This window comes from Macaca thibetana, chromosome 16, assembly GCF_024542745.1.
Source record: "Macaca thibetana thibetana isolate TM-01 chromosome 16, ASM2454274v1, whole genome shotgun sequence".
Classification (NCBI taxonomy): domain Eukaryota; kingdom Metazoa; phylum Chordata; class Mammalia; order Primates; family Cercopithecidae; genus Macaca; species Macaca thibetana.
In genome coordinates, this window is record NC_065593.1 from 12,730,340 (window position 1) to 12,750,608 (window position 20,269).

Genomic DNA, 20,269 nt, shown 5'->3' on the forward strand with positions numbered 1-20,269 from the left:
TCAAAATAAGTAGAGAGGATGCTGAATGTTCCCATCACAGAGAAATGATACATGTTTGAGATGATGAATATGCTAAATACCATGATTTGATCATTACGCAATGTATACATGCATGGAATCATCACACTATATCCCATAAATATATACAGTTATTATGGGTCAATTAAAAACAAAACAAAAGGGCTCAGTGATTGTTTTCCACCAACACTGAAACACACTGTTATAGAAATTAAAAGAACAGGATCACATTTGGTGGGCTGCAGGTGTGATGGGAGTAGAGGTAGAGAAAGATTTCCTGGTGGAGGAAGACTTTTTGGTAGATAAGCCTCCAAAAATGGATAGAATTTCAATAGATGGAGACATCAGAGAGGCCCTGGCAGAGAAAGTATTGGGATCAAAATCTAAGTAACGAGAAAGCGTGGGTTACGTTCAAGGAATTGGGTTTAATCCAGTTTTCAGGATTATCCATGAGAGGGGAGAGATGATACTGCAAATGTATTTGAGGCAGATTTGGGATCACGAATTGAGCCGATATTTATTATTGAATTCAAAAAATTTTGGCTATTCAGAGAAGCTTCAGGGAGGAGGTGAACTTTGAGCTCAGTTTTGTTGTTGCTGTTGTTGTTGTTATGGTGATGAGTCTCACTCTGTCACCCATGCTGGAATGCAGCAGGTGATCTTGGCTCACTGCATCCTCTGCCTCCTGGGTTCAAATGATCCTCCCACCTCAGCCTCCCGAGTAGCTGGGACTACAGGCACGTGCCACCACATCCAACCGATTTTTGTTTTTTGGTTTTTTTGTTTGTTTGTTTGTATAGCTGTTTTGTTTGGGTTTTTTAGAGACGGAGTCTCGCTCTGTCGCCCAGGCTGGAGTGCAGTGGCGTGATCTCAGCTCACTGCAAGCTCTGCCTCCTGGGTTCATGCCATTCTCCTGCCTCAGCCTCCCGGGTAGCTGGGACTACAGGTGTCCGCCACCACGCCCAGCTAATTTTTTGAATTTTTTAGTAGAGAGGGGATTTCACCATGTTAGCCAGGATGGTCTCGATCTCCTGACCTCGTGATCTGCCTGCCTTGGCTTCCCAAGGTGCTAGGATTACAGGAATGAGCCACCGCACCCGGCCTGTTTTCTGTATTTTGGTAGAGACAGGGTTTCGCCATGTTGCCCAGGCTGGTCCGGAACCCCTGGTCTCAAGTGATCCTCCAGTCTTGGCCTCTCAGAGTGCTGGGATTACAGACGTGAGCCACCATGCCCAGCTGGGGTTCAGTCTTGATGGGTGGGGAGGACCAGGCCTGGTGAATTTGTGGAGAAAGGGCCTTTCAACAGGAAACAGTACAAATGAAGAGGGGGAGACGGCCAGAAAGAAGGAAAGAAGATGACAAGACCAATTGGAGGTGATAACTGGGAGAAACATCTGTTGAAGGAGGAGACATCAATTGACAAAGTAGGTTGACACTAGATTATGGAGGATTGTAACATTCAAGCTGAAGAATTTCTTATAATCCCCGGGATCTCATTGTTCCCCACTAGGATTCGGCACTCTCATATCAACCAAAGTAATTGTTAAGGTTTCTTTTATGGAAAATTTCCAATATATCCAAAAATAAAGAGAGAGGGGTGTACTTTTTACTCAACTTCAACATTTCATGAACAAACTTCTTTCTATACCCTCTCCCATACTATTTCAAAGCAAATCCCAGACACCATATTATTTCATCTGTAATTTTATAGTGCACATCTCTAAAAGGATTCTTTATTTTTATATAACTGTGATAGCATTACCGTACATTTAAAAATTAACAATACTTTATTAATATCATCTAATAGCCAGTCTGCATTCAAATTTCTGATTGTTTCATAAATTACTTGTTTTCCATTGTTTCATAAACAGTTCGTTTGTTTGAATCAGTCTCCCAAAAAAGCTTCACACATTGCAATTGGTTGATATACCTTTTAAGTGTATTTTAATCTATAGCATTGGCCCATCTCTTTGTTGTTGTTTACTTGCAATTTATTGGTTGAAGAAGCCAGGCTGTTTGTCCTGTGATGCTTTCTACATCCTGGATTTCGCCGATTGCATTTGTCTGGTATGGTTTAACATGTTCTTCTGTCCTCTGCATTTTCTGTAAATTAGTAGATTCACAGGCTTAATAAGATTCAAGTTTGAGCACTTAAGAATAGCTAGATATGGCCAGGTGTGATAGCTCATGTCTGTAATCCTGTCACTTTGGGAGGCTGACGTGTGTGGATGACTTGAGCCCAGGAACTTGAGACCAGCCTGGGCAACATGGCACAATCTCATTTCTAAAAAAAAAAAAAAAAAAAAAAAAAAAAAGCCAGGTGTGGTGGTGTATGCCTTTAGTCCCAGCTATCCAGGAGGCTAAGGTGGAAAGATCACCTGAGCCCAGGAGATCAAGGCTGCAGTGAGCTGAGATTGCACCATTGTACTCTAGCCTGGGTGACAGAGACTCTGTTCAAAAAAAGAAAGAAAGAAAGAAAGAAAGAAAGAAAGAAAGAAAGAAAGAAAGAAAGAAAGAAAGAAAGAAAGAAAGAAAGAAAGAAAAAGAAAGAAAGAAAGAAAGAAAGAAAAGGAAGGAAGGAAGGAAGGAAGGAAGGAAGGAAGAAGGAAGGAAGGAAGGAAGGAAAGAAAGAAGGAAAGAAAGAAAGAAAGAAAGAAAGAAAGAAAGAAAGAAAGAAAGAAAGAAGGAAAGAAAAGAAAGAAAGAAAGAAAGAAAGAAAGAAAGAAAGAAAATAAAAGAATGGCTTCTTAAGAGCCCAAGGGTAGGCCAAGTCTTTGTACGCAGTGTCTTATTTAATCCTTAAAACAATCTCATTCAGTCTGTGCTATCATCATTGCCATTTTACAGATGAGGAAACTGAGGTCTTGAGATGTCATATTGCTTGTCTAAGGACACAGTTGTAAGTGGTAGAGCCAATTTAATTGACTGCTGAGTCCAGATGTTTACCCCATATTAGACTGCTCTCACGCTGCTAATAAAGACATACCTGAGACTGGGTACTTTATAAAGGAAAGAGGTTTGATGGACTCACGGTTCCACATGGCTGGGGAGGCCTCACAATTATGACAGAAGGCAAAGGAGGAGCAAAGTCACGTCTTACATGGTGGCAAGCAAGAGAGGTTGTGCAGGGGAATTCCCATGTATAAAACCATCAGATCTCATGAGACTTATTCACTACCACAAGAACAGTATGGAGGAAACTGGCCCCATGGTTCAGTTATCTCTACCTGGCCCTGCCCTTGATGCATGGGGATTACTACAATTCAAGGTGAGATTTGAGTGAGGACACAGCCAAATCATACCATACCACCCCCTGTGCCATCCATCCTACCTGCAACAGAGGATTACCACCCTCCTGAAACAAGGTACATTATGAATATCATGATTATCCCTTATCCCTTCCAATTTCTCTTGCTTAGATATGCAGAGTAAATGCTGCTAAGTGTGTACAGGTATCTGCATGTCTATCAGAGTGGATCTTTCTATGTAAGGGCTGTTGGTACGGTCTATTTTGTTGTACAACTTCTAATTAGCACTGTCTTTCTGTATTACATTTTTCTTTGCTTTTCGTAAGAACTTTGATTATTTCTTCTGCAGTTATGTATTGCCTCCATATCATTTAAAACTCCAAGCAAGGAACAACGCTCATTAACATACATCTATAGAAAATAACAAAAGAGCACTACACACTTCCTTTGAAAAGCTATGTACAAGTCCTTTCCAAATGGCAATGATAATGATGATGAGTATAATAGCAATAATAAAGAGTGAACTATTGACTGCTAGTTTGTGATAAGATATTTACAAATGCCACTGTGCTGAAACCTTTACAAGTGTTAGTTTATTATATTTAACCCTACAGCAACCTTATAAAGTAGATATTTTTTTCTTGTGTGTGTGTTTTTTGTTTTTGTTTTTGTTTTGGACACAGGGTGTTGCTTTGTTGCCCAGGCTGGAGTGCAGTGGCTTGATCATAGCTCACTGCAGCCTCAACCTCCTGGGCTCCAGTGATCCTCCCACCTCAGCCCCCAAATAGCTGGGGCTATAGGCATGCAACACCAAACCTGGCTAATTTTTAAATTTTTTGTGGAGATGAGGGGTCCCTATTTTGCTCAGGCTGGGCTCAAGTGATCCTCCCACTTTGGCCTCCTGAAGTCCTGGGATAACAGGTGTGAGCCACCGTGCCCAACCTGAAGTAAGTATTGTTATCCCTGCTTTTCAGACAAGTAAATGAAAGCTCAGCGAGGTTAAGGAACTTTCCCAGTATCACAAAGGATGTTTTAAAGCTTTTGACAAAAATATCTTTCAAGAATACAACTGATTTGGATTTTGAAAACAACTTTCAATGAGATGTCCACATACTTTTTTGCCTGAAGAATAATATCTATTTTCAACAAATCCAGGGCAATATCTTGATTTCCTCTAATGCTCGATGTGTAGGACTGACCAGAAAGGAAGCAAACCAGCCCTGGCTCCTTAAAAATGAGATGGCAGCAATGTTGTGTCATGTGACAACAGTCAGGTTTGATATAAAGCTTGGACCCTCTGTATCAACAAATGCGCCACATCTCCTCCAGGTCTGATCCATCAGGGAACAGCAGAAACTCTGAGACCAATAACACTATATTATTTTCTAACCACTGATCTACTGACCAGACTTCGGGTTTCCCAGGCTATTCGCCTCCTGTGACCTGTTCCTCTTTCCATCAGGATGGAAAGGATAATGACAAGGGTCCTCTGATAAGCTTTCCTATTATTTGTTATTTGCTAACAATAAAACCAGTAATTCTTACCCCTTTGCTAACATTTTTCTTTCTTTTCGTTAGTATTTCCTGTTTTATGTTACTTCTTCCTCTCATTTCTCTTTTCATCTGTCTCTCAAATATTGACTGAAGCAAACAACACTAAAGCTTGGGGGTTCCTGGTGTACATAGGGTTTAGTGTCAGATTTAGGAATCTCCAGGATCACTTCTCATCTTCTCTTGTGCAGCAGGTATTACATACTTTAACCAAACTCTATTACTTCCCGCCATTTCATGGTATCACTTTTCCTTGCCTTTGCCATGCTTTGGTTCCTTCCATGCTTGCATTTTGCAGCCCATCATCCTTGACTGTTGTCATCCTGCTCATCTTTCAGACTCAGCTTCAACACTATCTCTTCCCCAAAGCTGAAAGGGATCTCCTCATCCATCCATCCACCCATCCACCCATCCTGTCAACCTACCATCCATCTCTTCTTCTTTCCATCCATCCATCCATCATCCATCCATTCTTCTTTCCTTTCATCCATCCATACTGCCATCAATCCTGCCGTCCATCCATCCTTCTTTCTATCCATCCGTCCATTCATCCATTCATTCTTCTTTCCTTCATCCATCCATACTGCCATCAATCCTGCTGTCCATCCATCCTTCTTTCTATCCATCCATCCATTTATTCTTCTTTCCTTCATTCATCCATACTGCCATCAATCCTGCCGTCCATCTGTCTATCCATCCAGTCTTCTGTCCTTCATCCATCCATCCATCCATCTATCCTTTCTCTCATCCACCTATCCATACATTCATCCATCCATCCTGTCATCTTTTTATCCAACAAACATTTGTTGAGCATCTACTATGTGTCAAGCACTAAGCTAGTTCCTGGGGATACAAGCCGGCCCTTCCTGCCAGGAGTTTACAGTCTAGCACTCTGTTGTCCTATATGGTAGCCACTAGCCACATGTAGCAGTTGAGCACTTACAATGTGGTTACTATGAATTAACATGTGCTGTAAACCTAAAACATACATCAGATTTTGAATACTTACCATGAAAAAAATAAAGTGAACTATCCTAATAATCACTGTTTTCATTAATTACATGTTGAAATGTAATATTCTATATGTGTTTGGTTATACATGATTAAAATTAATGTGAATGGTGTCTTTTTACTTTTTAAATGTCTCTACTGGAATATTTTAAATTTTATATGTAGCTTGCATTGGTGGCTCACATTCTATTTCTATTTGACAGTGCTGGTTTTTAATGAAGATAGAGGGATAGAGGAAAAAAAGGGTAAGGATTTTTAATAGGTGTTTTAATGAAAGTGTGTACAGGATATGGGGGAGGGATTGTTTTTAGTCCAGGAGGCCATGAGAAGAAAGAGGAAGGGAATCAACTTATAATGTGTCAAGCATTGTGCCAGGCACTATAAATATCCTTATGCACTATGGTAGGCATTTTAATATCTTCACGCATTGGCTTGGCACTTTAAATATTTCACTTAATCCTGACAAAGGCAATCACCTCAATCGTACCACATCTTTCCACCCACTGGCCCCTCCTTAGTCAAAGTCACCATCCTCTCTAAGCTGGGCTATCTGCTGCTGCAACCTGTTAACTGGCCTCCCCTGACTCACTTCAATCCATTCATCCACCTTAAGGCCAGAATGAGCCTTCTAAAACACAAACCTGGTCATGTTACTCCCCGAATTGGAACTCTCCCACAGATCCCCCATTGAGCTCTGGATAAAATCTAGTTCCACATCATCGTTTACATATACAGCCAGCCTGTCTACCCTCTCTGTTCCATATCTCGCTGTACCTCCATGCTTCTTCTCTTTGTTCTAGCTACTCTCAACTTCTTCCTGGGCTTAGAAATCCCTGCATTCTTTTCTCTCTGTGTTGGTCTCTCTGACAGAATTTTCTTCCTCTCTTTGTCTAGTTAACATTTTATTCTTCAGATTTTATATATATATATATTGAACCCGGGAGGTGGAGGTTGCAGTGAGCCAAGAAAGCATCACTGCACTCCAGCCTGGGTGACAGAGAGAGACTCCATCTCAAAAAACAAGCAAAAAACAAAACAACGACAACAAAAAACAGACAGCAAGGAGCGGCAGTAACCGAGGCACGCTGGGAAGCACATACTTTGTCTAAAAATGAGCAGCAGCCAAGGCTTCGACAAATTGTTGCTTGAATTTCCATACCTTCCAATTTTTCAAGGGAAGCTGGAAATCTGGATGTTCATGTGATAGCTCTTTTTTTCTTTATTTTTCAGAAATTACCTTATTAAGGTATATTTTGCATATTCATATTATTCGCAGTGTATAATAATTTTTTAAATAACTTTACCAAGTTCTCCAACCATCACCATAAATCAGTTCATCAACTCAATCAGATCTCTCCTGTACATTCACCGTGCTGACCCTCCTCCCCAGCCCCAGTCCTCACTACAGGCAAATATTCTATTTTCTGTCTCTACAGCATTTTTATTTTTCATTTTTTAATTTTTTTAGACTGCGTTTCACCATGTTGTCCAGGCTGGTCTCAAACTCCTGACCTCAGGTGATCCACCCACCTCGACCCCCCAAAGTGCTTGGATTACAGGCGTAAACCACTGCACCCCGCCCTATGTTTAACTTTTTAAAAAAATTGTGGTCAAAAACACAGAATACATTTAACTTTTTAAGAAACTGCCAAACTATTTTACAAAGTGGCTGAACCATTTTCCATTCCTGCCAGCAGTGGCCTAAGGTTCCTGTTTCTCTACATGCTCACCTACATTTGTTATTGTCCATCTTTTCTATTATAGTTATTCTAGTATACATGAAGTGGGATCTCATTGTGTTTTTTCTTGTTGTTGTTGTTTGTTTGTTTGTTTTTGAGACAGGATCTCCCTCTGTCACCCAGGCTGGAGTGCAGTGGTGCAATCTTGGCTCACTGCAACCTCCACCTCCTGGGTTCAAGTGATTCTCCTGCCTCAGTCTCCCAAGTAGCTGGAGTTGCAGGTGCCCAGCACGACACCCAGCTATTTTTTGTATTTTCAGTAGAGACGGGGTTTCACCATGTTGGTCCGGCTGGTCTCGAACTCCTGACCTCAAGTGATCCACCCACCTCAGCCTCCCACGAACTCCTGACCTCAAGTGATCCACCTACCTCCGCCTCCCAAAATGCTGGGATTCCAGGCACGAGCGCGCTGGCCCTTCAATGTAGTTTTGGTTTGCATTTCCCTGATGGCTAATGATGTGGGATAGATTTTTAAATGTTGGAATTCATTCAATTTTTTTTTTTTAAATGCTGTATATCAGTCCTGTACAAATGGAACAAAACAAGTTCAGGGGCTGGAACTGCCCTGAGGGAACAAATGTGGACTTCTGACCTACAGCCTGCAAAACAATGGTCTGTGAACTTTTTCTTTTGGAGATAAAAGCAACCTAGACCGACAGCAAAAATTACTATAGAGAAAGAAGAAAGATTCCTCAGTCTTCTGTAATAAATATGTACACTAGAAAAAGGGACAATTTTCAAACTATTTATAATGCCACATTTTGTTTACAGGAAATCATTATGTTACATCTTCATGAATGAGTCTTTTAGGTATATATTTATATCCCCTTTTTAGAGATGAGGTTAAGCGATTTGTGAAAGGCAAAGTTGGATTCAAAGCCAGGTCTATCTGCTTCTAAATCCTGTGCTTTCTTCATCAAGATGGCACCAAATTCTGGGATGAAGCTACATGGGTGGAACTGGAGTCAGAGGAGGCTGCCTGGGATGGATGATAGATATATAGTGGCGCTAGGTGTTGGGAGAAAAAGAAAGGAAGGAGTCAAAGAGATTTCAAGAGCGGTTTCATTCACAAAGAGAAGTTGGGAAGACAGAGTTTGAGCGGTGGGAAAGGGAGATAGAAGAAAATAGATTTGGTATCTACCGCTTTTGCAGTCCCCCTCTCATCCACGCAGTTGGAAATGCAGGGCCCAAGTGCCAAAGAGCCACCAGGGGGAGAGACACATTTGGGGGTATTCTCTTTATTATTAATTTCTCATCAAGACTAATGTCTTCATGGTGTTTCATTCTGGTGAACTTCCTGCCCTCCTCTTCTGATGGTCCACTGACTTTGTGTTAAAATTATACAAAAGTTGGCCGGGAGCGGTGGCTCACGCCTGTAATCCCAGCACTTTCGGGGGCCGAGGCGGGCGGATCACGAGGTCAAGAGATCGAGGCCAACATCCTGACCAACATGGTGAAACTCTGTCTCTACTAAAAATACAAAAATCAGCTGGGCGTGGTGGTGCGCGCCTGTAGTCCCAGCTACTAGGGAAGCTGAGGCAGGAGAATCACTTTAACCCGGGTATCAAAGGTTGCAGTGAGCCGAGAACGTGCCACTTCACTCCAGCCTGGCAACAGAGCGAGACTCCGTCTCAAAAAATAAATAAATAAATAAATATATATATATATATATATATGCAAAAGTTTTTAAATTATGAGAAACCACGGACTCCGTGGCTTACAGGGATATTCACGAGTGGATGCACTAAGCATAGAACTTTGTCATTGCATTCTCAGTCATTGCACTGAGAAATGACTTCGGTGGCTGACAAAGTGGAGACTCAGGCCTTAGAGTGGGAGTCTTTGGTCTTCTCTAAACACATTTCAAAATTCATTAGTGGAATATCATTCATATATTTTGGAAAGTTAACTTGTACTAACACGTGCAGACTGCCTTAGAAGGACAGACCGCTGCATGGAGCCAAGTCACAAGACACCTGGACAGGGGGTAGTACCCCAGCAGGCAGGTGGGGGTGGGGGACCAGATGCAGCAGAACAAAGGACAAAATAGAGCCTGGGTCGAACTTCCCCAGGAAGGACTCTGCACTCAGCTGCCTTCGAGCCTCTTCTGAATTCCACCAACCCTTCCTCAGCACTTCCTGCCTTGTTTTTTTTCCTTAATTCACTTTTTGCCAGACTAGACGTTTCCTAGGCTTAGGCAAACACATCATTATCACACGTATTAAAATGCACCCATAGCTTACATTAATAACTGATTAATAACTGCATCTTGCTGTAAATTTTTATGATCTTGACTTTCAGCTTTTGTATGAATAATCCATTTTGTTCATGTGATTTAGACTTTATTTATATATAATTATGCAAGAGTTATGTTGCAGGTGCCTAGATTCTGCAGACATTTCATTAAATTTTATTTACTTTGATTTTTCCAGTTTCCTTTCCTTATTTTGGGGCCACTGTTTTTCAGTCTCCAACGTTTTCACAGGCCCTAGGGGATATGACAGTGCTGCAGGAGTCCAGCCTTATATTCCTAAGAATCTCTCACAGCCCCTCTCACGTAGGGAGCTCTGATGAATGAATGAAAGAGCGAATGAACGAGTGAATGAATGAGGTGAATAAAGTTTCTTCTAAGTTTTCTCTCCAAGGTCGGTTCTCTTCTCATTCTTCTGGAATCTCAGCCTTGCCTGGAGGCTGGGCAGGAGAGCCTCTCGCCCCGCTAACACCAAAACTGCGACCTTGGAGGATCGTGTCCTGGGCCCGGCCCTCAGCCGATCCCGGCAGAGTCCCCCCTGGGGCCGGGGGTCGGGACGGTGGCCGCAGCGTGGAGCGCAGCCGGGGACCAGGCAAAGCCTGTGCGCATGGGCGGAGCGGCGCCCTCCCCCGCGTTCCCTCCCCCACTGCAGGTGAGTCGCAGCGCCGCGGCCCCCACCCCGCGCAGCCCCGGGGGTGACGTCAGGCCTCTGGACCGCGCTCCGCCCCGCCCCTGCAGGCAGCGCTGAGGGACCGCGACTCCGCGGTGGAACCCCGTCCCGCTGCGGTAAATGCCGGCTGCCGCAAGCAGAGGGGGCGACCAGGCGCTCGAATGTGCTGCGGCAGCGGCGGCTGCCAGACGCTAGGACGAGGAGTCTGCAGTCAAAGCGGCAGCTTCCTGCCGCGGCCCACCTGCCCCGCGGCCCCACAGCCGGTGTCAGCGCAGCGCGCGGGCCACCGCGGGGTCCGCACCCGCCGCCTCGCGGGATCGCCGGGCGCCCAGCCAGCCTCAGCTGTCCATCTACACACGAGCCAGCCAATCGCGTGCCACTGCTCCAGCCGCACCTCCCGGAGCCTATGACGGGCGTAAGAGCCAGCCTATGAGATTGGGGCCTCGGTGGTCTGGGCTGGGAGCGGGAGCCAATGAGCATCATTCCAGGTGGGTGGAGGGAGCTGGACTCGGGAAGGTAGCTTCGTTCGGGTTGCTAACGTCTTCCCTTGGAGATGGGCGCGCAAACCAACCAGTGGGTCTGGGGGCGGCGGTGATGGGCGTGGAGCTGGCCCAATGAGGGTGGGAGTGGGTGGGGCAGGCCGGAGCAGCAGTGCTAAAGGAGCCCGGCGGAGGCAGCGGTGGGTTTGGGACTGAGGCGCTGGATCTGTGGTCGCGGCTGGGGACGTGCGCCCGCGCCACCATCTTCGGCTGAAGGTGAGAGGTGCGGCTGCCCGGGTCCGAGTGCACGGCCCAGGGCAGAGGGACAGTTTGTGGAGAGAGGAATGGATCCTGGGCTGAGGGGCCCGGGCGGCTCTGGAGGGCAGGAACCGGGGACCGAAGCGGGAGCTGGGGAAGACAGAGGGGCTTCTGAGCTGTAGGGTTCGTGCTGCGGGGACCTTAGGTTAGTTTGAACAGGGTCCTGGGCTGGGGGCAATGGGACCCCAGTGGGTGGAGATGGATAGACTCCCGGACGGGCGGGGATAGAGGTCCTTGTGAAACCCCTGCGGGGATGAGGGCCTGGGTGTGCAGGAGGGCGACCCCTGGGGGGCTGGGGATGGAGATCTGGGGGTGGGGACGTGAGGACCAGGTTCTCGGTGTGTGGGATCCCTGGGGACGCGAGGTCGAGGGGCTAGTGCCCCGGCGGAGGTTTCGGCGTGCCCCGCAAGCCAGTGTCTGCTCCTAGGAGGGGAGGGGATTCTAGCGGGGCTGGAAAGCGCAGTCCCGGCGGTCGGGTGGGGGGGCGCTGGACAGGAAGGGCCCCTGCCTGGGTTGCTGGGTGGGTTAGGCCTGGCCGGACCGGGTTCCCCGGAGCGCTAGAGGGGTTCACCAAGGGCTTGGAAGGCGGGCGGCGCTCGCCCGACCCGTGGGTGGAGGGACAGGAGGGCAGAGGCTCTGCGCGGCCGGGGGAGCGCGCGGCGGGTGAGGTGCTCCGGAGCCGGCCGCGGGCGTGGGGAGGGTCGGACTCCGCCGGCGCCGGGGAAGGAGCACGGGAGAGGGGCGTCCTGCCGCGCCCTCCATGGAGCGCCTAGGCCGGGGGTGGACGCCCGGCGAGGCCCAGGCGGTTTGGGGGGGCGAGGCGGGAAATGTGGCGGGGCGCGCTGCAGCAGGACGGCCGGGGGGGAGGGTCAGCGCTCGCCTCGGGATCCCTTTATTGTGTAAGCGAGCTGGGAATGGCTCGCCGCAGTCTCTTCATTGCCTTCTGCAGTTGGGGGTCACACCCTGATCCCATAAAATCGGACTGGAATTGGGTCGGAGGGAAGTTGAAGCCGCGGAGTCCTGCCATTTGCGGGGGCTTTGTGGGCCTGTGGTGGGCGGATGCGGCCCTGGGAAGCGGGAGGCCCCCAGCCAGGCCTGTTTGGAACTAGGGCCTTAGGAAGGAGGTTGGCGACTCGGCGGGTCAGACCCGGGCTGGTGAGGTTTGGATAACGTGGCCTCTGCCTACAGCCGTTATCTGTGTTTCTTTAGGGCCTCTGCAGCTCCCTTCAAGATCACTGCGGTGGATGGAAGGGGGTGGGGTGGGCTGGGGTGGGGTAGGGGAAAGCAGGCGGGGTAGATGCAGACTGCAGATGAAACAAAGACGGCTGTTTTCGCTGAATAATGTAATACCAAACATAATACTTTGGCTTTGCTGAGATTTTGTTTTTTAACGTTGAAACTGAGGATTCTTTGAGTCAGGTTTAATTATTCTTGATAGTATCTCACTCTGGAAAACTTTATAATCTATTTATTGTTTTATCTCCTTCATCAATCTGCCTTTATTAATTATTCTTTGAGTCCCTTGCTTTTGATGTTTAAGTATGCCCTGTCTGTCTCGGGTTCTGGAAAAGTGGCCATTTTATGCATCTCCTTACTTCTGCATCTTAAATTCAGTTCTTCCGCGTCCTTATCTGGAGAAAGCATATGGTGTAATTGTGCGATATAGCACGAGCTTTGGCAGCAGAAGGATGTGACCCCTGAGAGCCTGGCTTTTCATTTGGGCTCCGTAGGGAAATCATTACAACGAAGGCAGCTGGGATGGAAGGTGAGATGGAGGAAATCTTGAAGGGCACGTTGTAGGGTGGAAGACTCTATGCTTCAGCGGTTTATGTACTTTGTTATCGCATATGAGGAATTAAAGTTCCTGGGGTTGGATCCTAGTTTTGGAAATATTTAACAGGGCATAGAGATATTAATTGGGAGATGGGGCAGGCCATAAGTAGCAGTAGCGGCCTTTTGCCTTTGGTTTGTGTTTGTGATCACTGGGTTAAGGATTTTGATAAATTAGCAGACTTGTCCCGCCCTGTCATGTAAGTGACCTCAATGGTAGCAATACACAAATTGGGACAGTTCTGTTTTAGCTCATCTGTTATAGATGGATGCTCTGTCATGGTTAATTTATCCATCCTTCTTGTTTGCCTTTCTATATGCAGGCCGTTCATAAAATTGAATTGTTTGCCTCTGTCCACACTTACAGTAAGTGCTGCGAGGAGGTTGATAAGTTTGCTGGGTGGCATTTCACTGGAAGTGAAAAATGACCTGGGGGTGGAGCCCCAGGGGTGTGTGTGTGTCAAACCACTGAAAGGGATGGGAACTTCGGCTCTGTAGGGGGCTAATTCATACACAGATAAATGATTTAATTATAATTAGGCAGCAATTTCAAATGACACCAATAACCCTCAGGCCATCTTTATGTCTGCTAATAAAAAGACTCCTGTTTATCCTTATTTCCCCTAAGTTATGGGTATCTTTTTCTATAAAATATAAAACCTTAGCCAGATGATTTCTTGGCCAGGCCTATACTTTTTAAGCCATAATTGATTGGGTTTTTATTTAGTAGAAAGGTAGTATGTAGCGTTGTATACTCCACACCCTTCAAAATTTCCTCCATGTCACCTTCCATCATTGTAGCGGGTAGTCTGGAGCTGAACTCTGAGTTTAATCCCAGCTCTGCTGCTTGTTAGCTGTGTGCCCTTGGGCTGGTTATTGGCTTTCTCTATACCTCAGATTCATCTGTAAAATGGAGATATTAATAGTGCCTACCTCATAGGGCTGTTGTGAGGATTAAGAGTTGACATATGTAAACTGCTTAGAATAGTGTCTGGCCGTAATTAGTGATATATGACAATGGTATCTGCTGTTTTAAAAATCATAGTGTTGTCCTTTCTGCAAAGCAAAGCACTGGTGAGTGGTACACTGTTAAACACCAGTATTATCCAGATTCGGTACCAAATGTACAATGGAGTTAAATAAATGTATTTGGCAATCACAAGTGAAGAATTAAACTGAACAAAATATCTTCAATGGTCTCATGAACTCTGTCAGTTAAACAATAATATGAGCACTTTCCACCTGCAAAGCCCTCTGGTGCAACGCAGGGTAGGTTAAGAAGAAAGTCAGGAGAACAGTACAAAATGTTAGGAGAAGGAAAAGGATTGAATTGCCACATTGACCTGAAAAGAACTTCTGAAAGGATGGCATTTGGGTCAGGAGTTGAAGGAATAATAGCTTTTTGGTTGTGGAGAAGTTGAATTTCACTATAAGGGTTAGGACCATTCAAGTAAGTATTGATCAATAAGTACAGAGCCCCTGTTATATACCGGGGACTAGACAAAACGCTCAAGATACAGCATGGAACAGACAACTATCCTCATAGTGTTTAGTTGTAGAAGTGTCTGAAAAAGTGAAAGTAATTGGTAATCCTACTACCCAGTAAAGACCCAGTGAATATTTGTTCCATTTAAAAAAAAAATACATGCGTGTATGTAGTCTTCCCCACAAAATTGGGAACATGCTGTGTAATTACACTTTTGTGTTCTATCGGGTTTTTTAAAAATACTAAATGACAAGCATTTCCCCATCTAGAAAAAAGTACTGATAAATTTAAGATGTCCCAATTTGATAAAATAATTTTAAGATATATAATCTACTGTTTCTAGACCTGTTCTAGAAGTTATTTGTTAAATTATTCTAATTTATAGTCACCTGCTAAATTTAAGCATCTAATTATGTGTCCATTGTAAAATTTAAGAAGTGTGTGCGTGTCTACTGACAGCAAGACAGTTTCCTAAGTCCTCTGTAGGATATGCAGTTTACACCTGATAAGAATAGTAAGAGAAACTTGTTATATTTTGCTATGGTTGTATATTTTCTTTTAATAGATTCTATCCTTCTGAAAGGTGGAGTGTGTATCCTATTATTTGTCTTCAAATTTACCTATGATGTTTCTCACGTTGAAGCCACGCCTCCTTTCTTCTTTTTAAAAATTTTTTATTTTATTTATTATTATTATTATTATTTTGAGACAGAATCTCATTCTGTTGCCCAGGCTGGAGTGCAGTGGTGTGATCTCGGCTCACTACAACTTCTGCCTCCTGGGCTCAAGTGATCTTCCTGCCTCACCCTCCCGAAGAACTGGGACTACAGGCTTGTGCCACCAAGCCCGGCTAATTTTTTGTATTTTTTGTAGAGATGGGGTTTTGCCATGTTGCCCAGGCTGGTCTTGAACACCTGGACTCAAGCGATCTACCTGCCTTGCCCTCCCAAAGTGCTGGGATTACAGGCGTGAGCCACCCCGCCTGGCCTCCTTTCTTCTTACCAGTGTGCAATGTTTAAGTTGGAAAGAGAAGACTTGTTAATAATGTTATTAGACCAGTCCCTAGAGGTAATGGGCTTTTAAAACTATTATGCAGAATGTACGTGTGCCCATGAATGTTTTCTGTATTGCCCTCCCAAGAGGATGCCTTAGAAGACTAATGCAAGTTTAGGTATAAAATGTATTAACAATTTTATTTGTATACAAGTTTTAATAACATTAATCACGTTTTGTGATTTTTTTTTGTTTCATCTTATTTTGCGATTTTTGTTTTATCCAAGTCTATAACCTTTAAGACATCAACATGTTATATAAATTGTTATGAATTAGTCTAGAATTTGGTTTTCAACCTCTTTTTCTACTTTAACATATCTGCTGGTAGCAGTGGCGCACCATAGCAACCACAGAACTTTGGAGCAGTGGTTGTCAAATGTGTCCTGGGACCAGCAATGGCAGCAGCATCTGGGAACTTGTTAGAAATACAAATTCTAAGGCTCAGGCTGGGCGCGGTGGCTCATGCTTGTAATCCCAGCACTTTGGGAGGCCCAGGCGGGTGGATCACCTGAGGTAAGGAGTTCAAGACCAACCTGGCCAACATGGTGAAACCCTGTTTCTACTAAAAATACAAAAATTAGCTGGTCATGGTGGCAGGTGCCTGTAATTCCAGCCACTTGGGAGGCTGAGGCAGGAGAATCACTTGAACCTTGGAGGCAGAGGTTGCAGTGAGCTGAGATTGCACCCACTGCACTCCAGCCTGGGTAACAGGGTGAAACTCCGTCTCAAAAAAAAAAAAAAAGTTCTCAGGTTCTACCCTCTACCTACTGAATCAGGTATTCTGGGATACAGCCCAGCAATCTGTATTTTAATAAACCCTCTAGGTGCTGCAAATGCGTGCCAGAATTTGACAGCCGCTACTATAGAGGGTGAGTGTTTGTAATGCATTACATTGCAACAAATACTTTCTGAAGAATCTTAGCTATTTGGTTCTAGTAAATTATTTTTTTTAATTTATTTTTGTTTGTTTGTTTTCGAGACGGAGTCTCGCTCTGTCACCCAGCCTGGAGTGCAGTGGCACGATCTCGGCTCACTGCAACCTCCGCCTCCCAGGTTCAAGCAATTCTCCTACCTCAGCCTCCTGAGTGGCTGGGATTACAGGCACCCACCACCATGCCTGGCTAATTTTTTGGTATTTTTAGTGGAGATGGGGTTTCACCATGTTGGCCAGGCTGGTCTCGAACTCCTGATCTCAGGTGATCCACCCATCTCGGCCTTCCAAAGTGCTGGGATTGCAGGTATAAGCCTCTGCACCCAGCTGGTTCTAGTAAATTATTATTAGGGGTTAAAGGGCTAGAATGTGTAACCACTATCAGTGATTAGTCTTTTAGGATACAAATAGAGCCCTTTAGAAGCTAGAGAAAGTTATAGCACATATACGCACACACTAAGTGCATAATATTTTTATACCATTTCAGGGATTTCGTTGAACTTGAGATTAGCTGATGGACTCAAGAACCTCTTAACAACCTTAGACTACTTTATGATTTCCTTTTGCCTTCAAAGAACCCCTAGCATTTTTGGCTAGGGGAGTGGAGTGAAGGGAGGGGAGAAGTGGGGATTGGATAGAGCAAGAGTAGGTACTCAGTTGGCTGCTTCTGTTGGTTTGAGTGAAGTCATGGAAACCATGCCTATGAAATTTATAATAACTTGGAATTTGGAGTAGCAGCAAAAATGTTTAAGTTGGTATCAAATCCCAAAAAGATCCTGTCAGGCAATCATAATGAGTCACATCAGAAAGATGATGATGGATGTAAAATCCTGTCATTTGGTCCAAAAAGCTAATGCACAAGTAGAGGAGGGGACGTAGCTTAGCCACAAAGTGGTGGAGCTTTCTCTGCTAGCTCTTTGTGAGCCAATAGTAAATGGGTGCTAAATAAACCAACTAGGTCTTGAGATACATTAATTGTAAATGTCACAGAACCAGTACTTTCCTCAATGTGGCCAAGATTGTTGATGGTTCCTTTTTCTTCTGCACTGGTCAGACCGTATCCGGGCTATGATGTTTGCTTCTGGGCCACACACTTTAGAGGGAAGACAAGCATATTGGCATCTGTTTAGGCAAGAGATCAGGCAGGGGAAGGAGTCTTGGTGAATGAGGGGTGGAGGAGCTGCAGGGTGGGAATGGAGGCCTGAACAGCTACCATGACATATTCGAAAGGCTGCTATGTGAAGCCGAGTTATGCTTGTGTTTTGTGGCCCCAGTTGATCACATTAAGACTCATGGGGCCATAGAAAAGCTATAGGGAGACTGATTTGGGTTATTCATAAGAAGAACTTTAAGTCTGTTATCTGAGGGTAGAATGGGAGGCATGTTTTAGATTCTTTAGATTCTTTACTCCTCTGACAATCATGTGTTTTTGTAGCTGTTTCCTTGTGGTCATATTAATGCCGGTACCACTTCATGAACCTTTTATTACCCATCTTTGTTTTTTTTTTTTTTCCCCTTTTCAACTCCCTGTTTAATTTGTGGTGAGGGTGAAAGAGGAGATAAAGAAAAAAAAAAAAAAGGTCAACCTGTAACTTTGCCTTTTCTTCTGTTTTTTTTTTTTTTTCAGCCCTCAGTAACTGAGGGCAAACCAGTTCATCAGACAACCAGAGCCATAATTTGTGGTCACCCCTGAAATTAACCTTGGAAACTCGGTTAGTATGCCTGCGAAGAGGTATACCCCAGCCCCTTAACACAGAGTTAATGCTTAATCTAAGGCTTTAAGTTTCGTAGGAAAGAAAAACGTGTACATTCTTTTGTGTTTCTTAAACATCTAATTTTGCGCTCCTCCTCTTCTCTTAGAGGCGATTGCTCTTGGATCCTTCCATTTACAATGGCGCAGAGAACTGGGCTTGAAGATCCGGAGAGGTATCTCTTTGTGGACAGGGCTGTCATTTACAACCCTGCCACTCAAGCTGATTGGACAGCTAAAAAGCTAGTGTGGATTCCATCAGAACGCCATGGTTTTGAGGCAGCTAGTATCAAAGAAGAACGGGGAGATGAAGTTATGGTGGAGTTGGCAGAGAATGGAAAGAAAGCAATGGTCAACAAAGATGATATTCAGAAGATGAACCCACCTAAGTTTTCCAAGGTGGAGGATATGGCAGAATTGACATGCTTGAATGAAGCTTCCGTTTTACATAATCTGAAGGATCGCTACTATTCAGGACTTATCTATGTAAGTATTTCTTCCAAATAATCATGTGAAGTGGTAGCTAGGAATTAATGTAAATTATACATCTTGTCATAATCAAATGAGAATGTGGAATACCCAAACTCTCTGTTTAACTAATTTCTATTTCTATTTAAGCAAGATTTGTTGCTTGCTTACCCAGGTCTTGCTTCTCTTTGAATCTTAACACATTAAGTTTAAATAATACAGCCTGCAACTACAAATAATAAAATGGCATTTGAAGACTTTTGTAGTGGTGTTCTGGAGCATAATAAGGTGGGAGAGAGCATGTAACAGGAAGACCAGAAGGTTTAATAAGGTAAAGAGAGTTGCATTAATAGGATGCAGACAGCAAAACGGTAGAAAATCAAGTGCATACCCAAGAGGGTAAAGTGGAGGGGCTGTAAGCTTAGAAATTTCTGTGGACAGCATGAACAGCTTCACTGGATGTGGGGAAGTAGGAAAGATGAATGCTGAGGTTTTTAAGAGGAAACAATTAGGGTAAGATTGAGGCTGGCTGGGGTCGTCCTGTGGTTAGCTGCTGACATGAATGTTGAAGTCACCGACTATGTCACTGACCATGTAGAAGAAGTTACTGAAAATCATAAGGGATAATGTAGAGAGGAAAAATGTAAGCCAGATACTAAAAATGACAAAATAGGTTTGAGGCAATGGTAGACAGGTGGCAATGATTTGAAGGAGATGGCATGTATGGGACTTCAACTGATGATGAAGGGAAGTAGGGAGAAAAGTTGATGGTCGTGGTTTGAAATTGGAAAAGGGTTTTTGAATTTTACACAAGGAGTATGCTACTGAAGGTCATGAATAATTCAAACTTCAGTCAATCAGAGGTAGTTTTCCCACAGAATTAGTTTAAGGAATATTTCTTAAGTGTCCCCTGTGCTCTAGGTGCTGGGGGTAGTACAGTGAAGAAGACAGGCCAGGTCTCTGCCTTTGTGAAATGTCCGATGAGGAAATGAAACAGGGCTATGGAGAGAGTATGTAGGAGGATGGCTTTCCCCAGCGGGTCAGTTAAGGGCTGTTTGTGAAGGTAGCATTTGAGCTGGAGTCTGACTGGTGGGAGGCAGCTAGCCATGAGAAAAGCTGAGAAAAGAATGATTCATTCATGACCTTTGCCAGAGTAGTTTCAGCCAAGCCTGATAGATCTCCCTTATTTTCTTCTCTATGAGATAGGAGAGTAAGAGGCCACAGGGTTGGAACGGTGGCTTGAGGAGAATGGAAAGGCTTAGGAACAACCCTTATCCAATTTCAGACTAAGCCAGGGATAAGAAAGCAACTGGAGAGTAGCATTGAGAGTCCAGCTGAGACTGAATAACCACGTGTAGGGCGACCGCAGTTTTGTCTGGCTGTGTGATTTTGCCAGACCATGGGATTGCCCTAGGTCTGTGAGTGTGGGGGCTTTGGATCTCCATGGCTCCCACAGTGAGAGGAGG

At 44.6% G+C, this 20,269-nt stretch overlaps 1 protein-coding gene across 7 annotated transcripts in view; it reads left to right on the forward strand.

Annotated features, from left to right (window-relative positions):
* The window catches only part of MYH10 (myosin heavy chain 10), a 318,611-nt gene that overhangs the window by 154,487 nt on the left and 143,855 nt on the right, over positions 1 to 20,269 (forward strand). For 5 of the 7 annotated variants that reach the window (XM_050765171.1, XM_050765169.1, XM_050765172.1 and 2 more), the window contains exons 1-2: positions 11,133 to 11,243; positions 18,446 to 18,821. In XM_050765171.1, coding sequence (XP_050621128.1) covers positions 18,477 to 18,821 — 345 coding nt within the window. In that variant the 5' untranslated portion in view covers positions 11,133 to 11,243; positions 18,446 to 18,476. Of the gene's footprint in view, positions 1 to 11,125; positions 11,244 to 18,445; positions 18,822 to 20,269 lie in introns of those variants that run through there. The other 2 variants (XM_050765168.1, XM_050765167.1) reach the window with 2 other exon arrangements.